At 38.5% G+C, this 2500-nt stretch overlaps 1 protein-coding gene across 1 annotated transcript in view; it reads left to right on the forward strand.

The window, feature by feature from the left end:
• LOC125035791 (LRR receptor-like serine/threonine-protein kinase RGI2) overlaps window positions 1-2500 on the forward strand; it is a 16227-nt gene that overhangs the window by 3759 nt on the left and 9968 nt on the right. The window contains exons 2-4 of the mRNA XM_047628006.1: window positions 1151-1390; window positions 1729-1884; window positions 2244-2293. Coding sequence (XP_047483962.1) covers window positions 1151-1390; window positions 1729-1884; window positions 2244-2293 — 446 coding nt within the window. The remainder of the gene's footprint in view (window positions 1-1150; window positions 1391-1728; window positions 1885-2243; window positions 2294-2500) is intronic.

Consider the following 2500-nt stretch of genomic DNA (forward strand, 5'->3'; position numbering starts at 1 on the left):
TTCCGAGACCGCTTCGGTGAGGATTACTGTACCACGGAGGCCCGGCTTCGTCCCTGTCATTTGCACGGATGGCAACTCAATTTGTTTTCTTTGTCTCTCTCTCATTTCCGTTTTCTCTTTACCTCCCTCTCTCTTTTACTCTCCCTGTCTCTTTTTAGCCCCTTTTCTCTCTTTCTTTCCCTTTCTATCTTTCTCTACTTTTCTTTATATCTTTATCTTTCGTGCTCTTTCTCTTTTTTCTCTCTCTCTTTCCCTTTCTTTCTATCTTTTCCATTCTTTTTCTTTTTCCTTCCTCTATCTCCATCTTTTTCTCTGACTCTTATCCCTTATCCATTTCCGTTTCTCTCTTTCTCGTTCCTATTATCTCTCTTTCCTTTTTTTCTCTCTTTTCTCTTTCTTTCTCACTTTCTTTTTTTGTTTCTCTTTTTCACTTTCTCTCTTTCCCTTTCTTTCTAACTTTCTTATTTTGTTTCATTTTTCTCTCTTTTTGCTTTTCTCTCTCTTTCTCTTTCCTTCCATTTCTTTCTCTTTTAACTTTCTTTCCTCCCTTTTCTATCTTACTTTCCTTTTCCCGCTCTCATTTTTCTTACTCTCCCATTTTTCTTCCCTTTTCTCTCTTTCATTTTCTCTACATCTTTCATTTTCCTTGTCCTCTCCCTTTCTGTTTCTCTTTCCTTTTTTTCTCTTCCTTTTTTTCTCTCCTGTACATTTTTCTCTCTTTTTCCTTTTCTTTCTCTTCTCTCTCTTGCTCTTTCTCTTTCTCTTCTTTTTCTTCTTATTATTATTGTTATTGCTATTATTATTTTTACTAATATTGATACTATTGTTATCATTGTTATCATTATTATTTATATTATACTTGTTATCATTTCTATTTCCTTTTAATCATAATTGTTATTCTTATTATTCTCAGTATCACCACTATTGTTATCATCATCATCATCATTATTTTTTTTCATTATCCTTATCATCCTCATCCTCAGGATTAGTAAATTACGTGAATACGCTTTTAATTATAATAATTAATATTTACATCATATCAGAGATATCGATGATACCTACTTCCATACCGTTTGCAAGTGTTTTTTCTACTCCATCATTGTACAGACCTTACCCTTAACATTCACATGAGGCCCTGTTCGCAACACAGCCTACGCCGTTTGTTGAGCAATTTGTTCACAACAACGCTAGCAATCGCTGGGATTTCCTCGCCTCACTTGTAACATTTATTTCAACGTCACAGCAGATCCGTAGCGCAGTTGGTACGAACAAAGTAAAGCTCACAAACTCAATTTACTGGCGTATTGCTACTAAGCACTCTTTGCTGCAAGCTTTGTTCCTAGAGACTTGTTGCTGCGGCAATGCATTTTGGAAACTTGTTGCAGTTATTGTTAGTGGAAACTTGTTGCAGCAGAACCAATAAATTCAGAATCGACAACAATGCTTTCTGAAATAGTGCAGTAACTGCGCTTCGAAGCGATGTCTGCATTAATGATGAATTTAGAACTGAAACTGTAATGAGTCTGCAAAAAGAAAAAAAAAGTGCAGTCGTATTTATAATGAATATTTATGGAAGTAAATTTTAACGAATACGAAATACCCCCGAGCCCACAGCGATATTTTTCAAGGAACAGTATTCGCTCCAGGACGCTCCTTCCAAAAAATTGCCATTGCTCTTTTTATACTTGATGAGTACACTCCATAAGACTGTTACCACGCAATTTACAGTTGATCGAATTGTCCACGCAGACATTGTTCCAAACACACTTATTCCAGACAGCGTTCTTGCTGCCGCTTTTGCCTCTGCTTCAGACACTTGCCGGAAACGCAGTTACGCGAGACCGTGGAGCTGTAGGTTCTCTTGCCAAAGTTAAAACTGTTAAAGTCAGTCAGGCAAAACAAACTAGTTTCCTTCGTCGCAAGAAGAAAAAAAGAATCTAAAACTTTGTTCCTTTTATATTTTCCTTGCCCCGTTCCTCAAGGTCTGCCAAGGGCAGGGGCATTTGTGCATATCTCGAGACTTGGGAGGAAAAGGGAAAGACGAAATGCATTGGTTTTAATTTATCCATTCATTCAGTTTCATTTGTGATTCTGTCGTGCATTTTCGGCCATTAAAATCCATTTATCGTCGGCCGCCGACAAGCCCGTAATACGGTCTGGAACGAAATATGGAGCGCCGCGGATGTTTTTGTGAAAAGTTTCATAAGAAAATTCGATAGTTTTTCCACGTAACTTTTCCCTAGACGATTCTCCAGCAGATGCTTTTAGATAATATGAGGCTCAGAAAACCCAAGTAATTATCAGTATGAAAATTGATAAAGAAAGGGAATGTAGCACACACACACACACACGCGCGCGCGCACATACATGCACGCACATGCACACGTACACGCACACGCACACGCACACGCACACGCACACGCACACGCACACGCACACGCACATGCACACACACACACACACACACACACACACACACACACACACACACACACACACA

Source organism: Penaeus chinensis, chromosome 20 (assembly GCF_019202785.1).
Source record: "Penaeus chinensis breed Huanghai No. 1 chromosome 20, ASM1920278v2, whole genome shotgun sequence".
Classification (NCBI taxonomy): domain Eukaryota; kingdom Metazoa; phylum Arthropoda; class Malacostraca; order Decapoda; family Penaeidae; genus Penaeus; species Penaeus chinensis.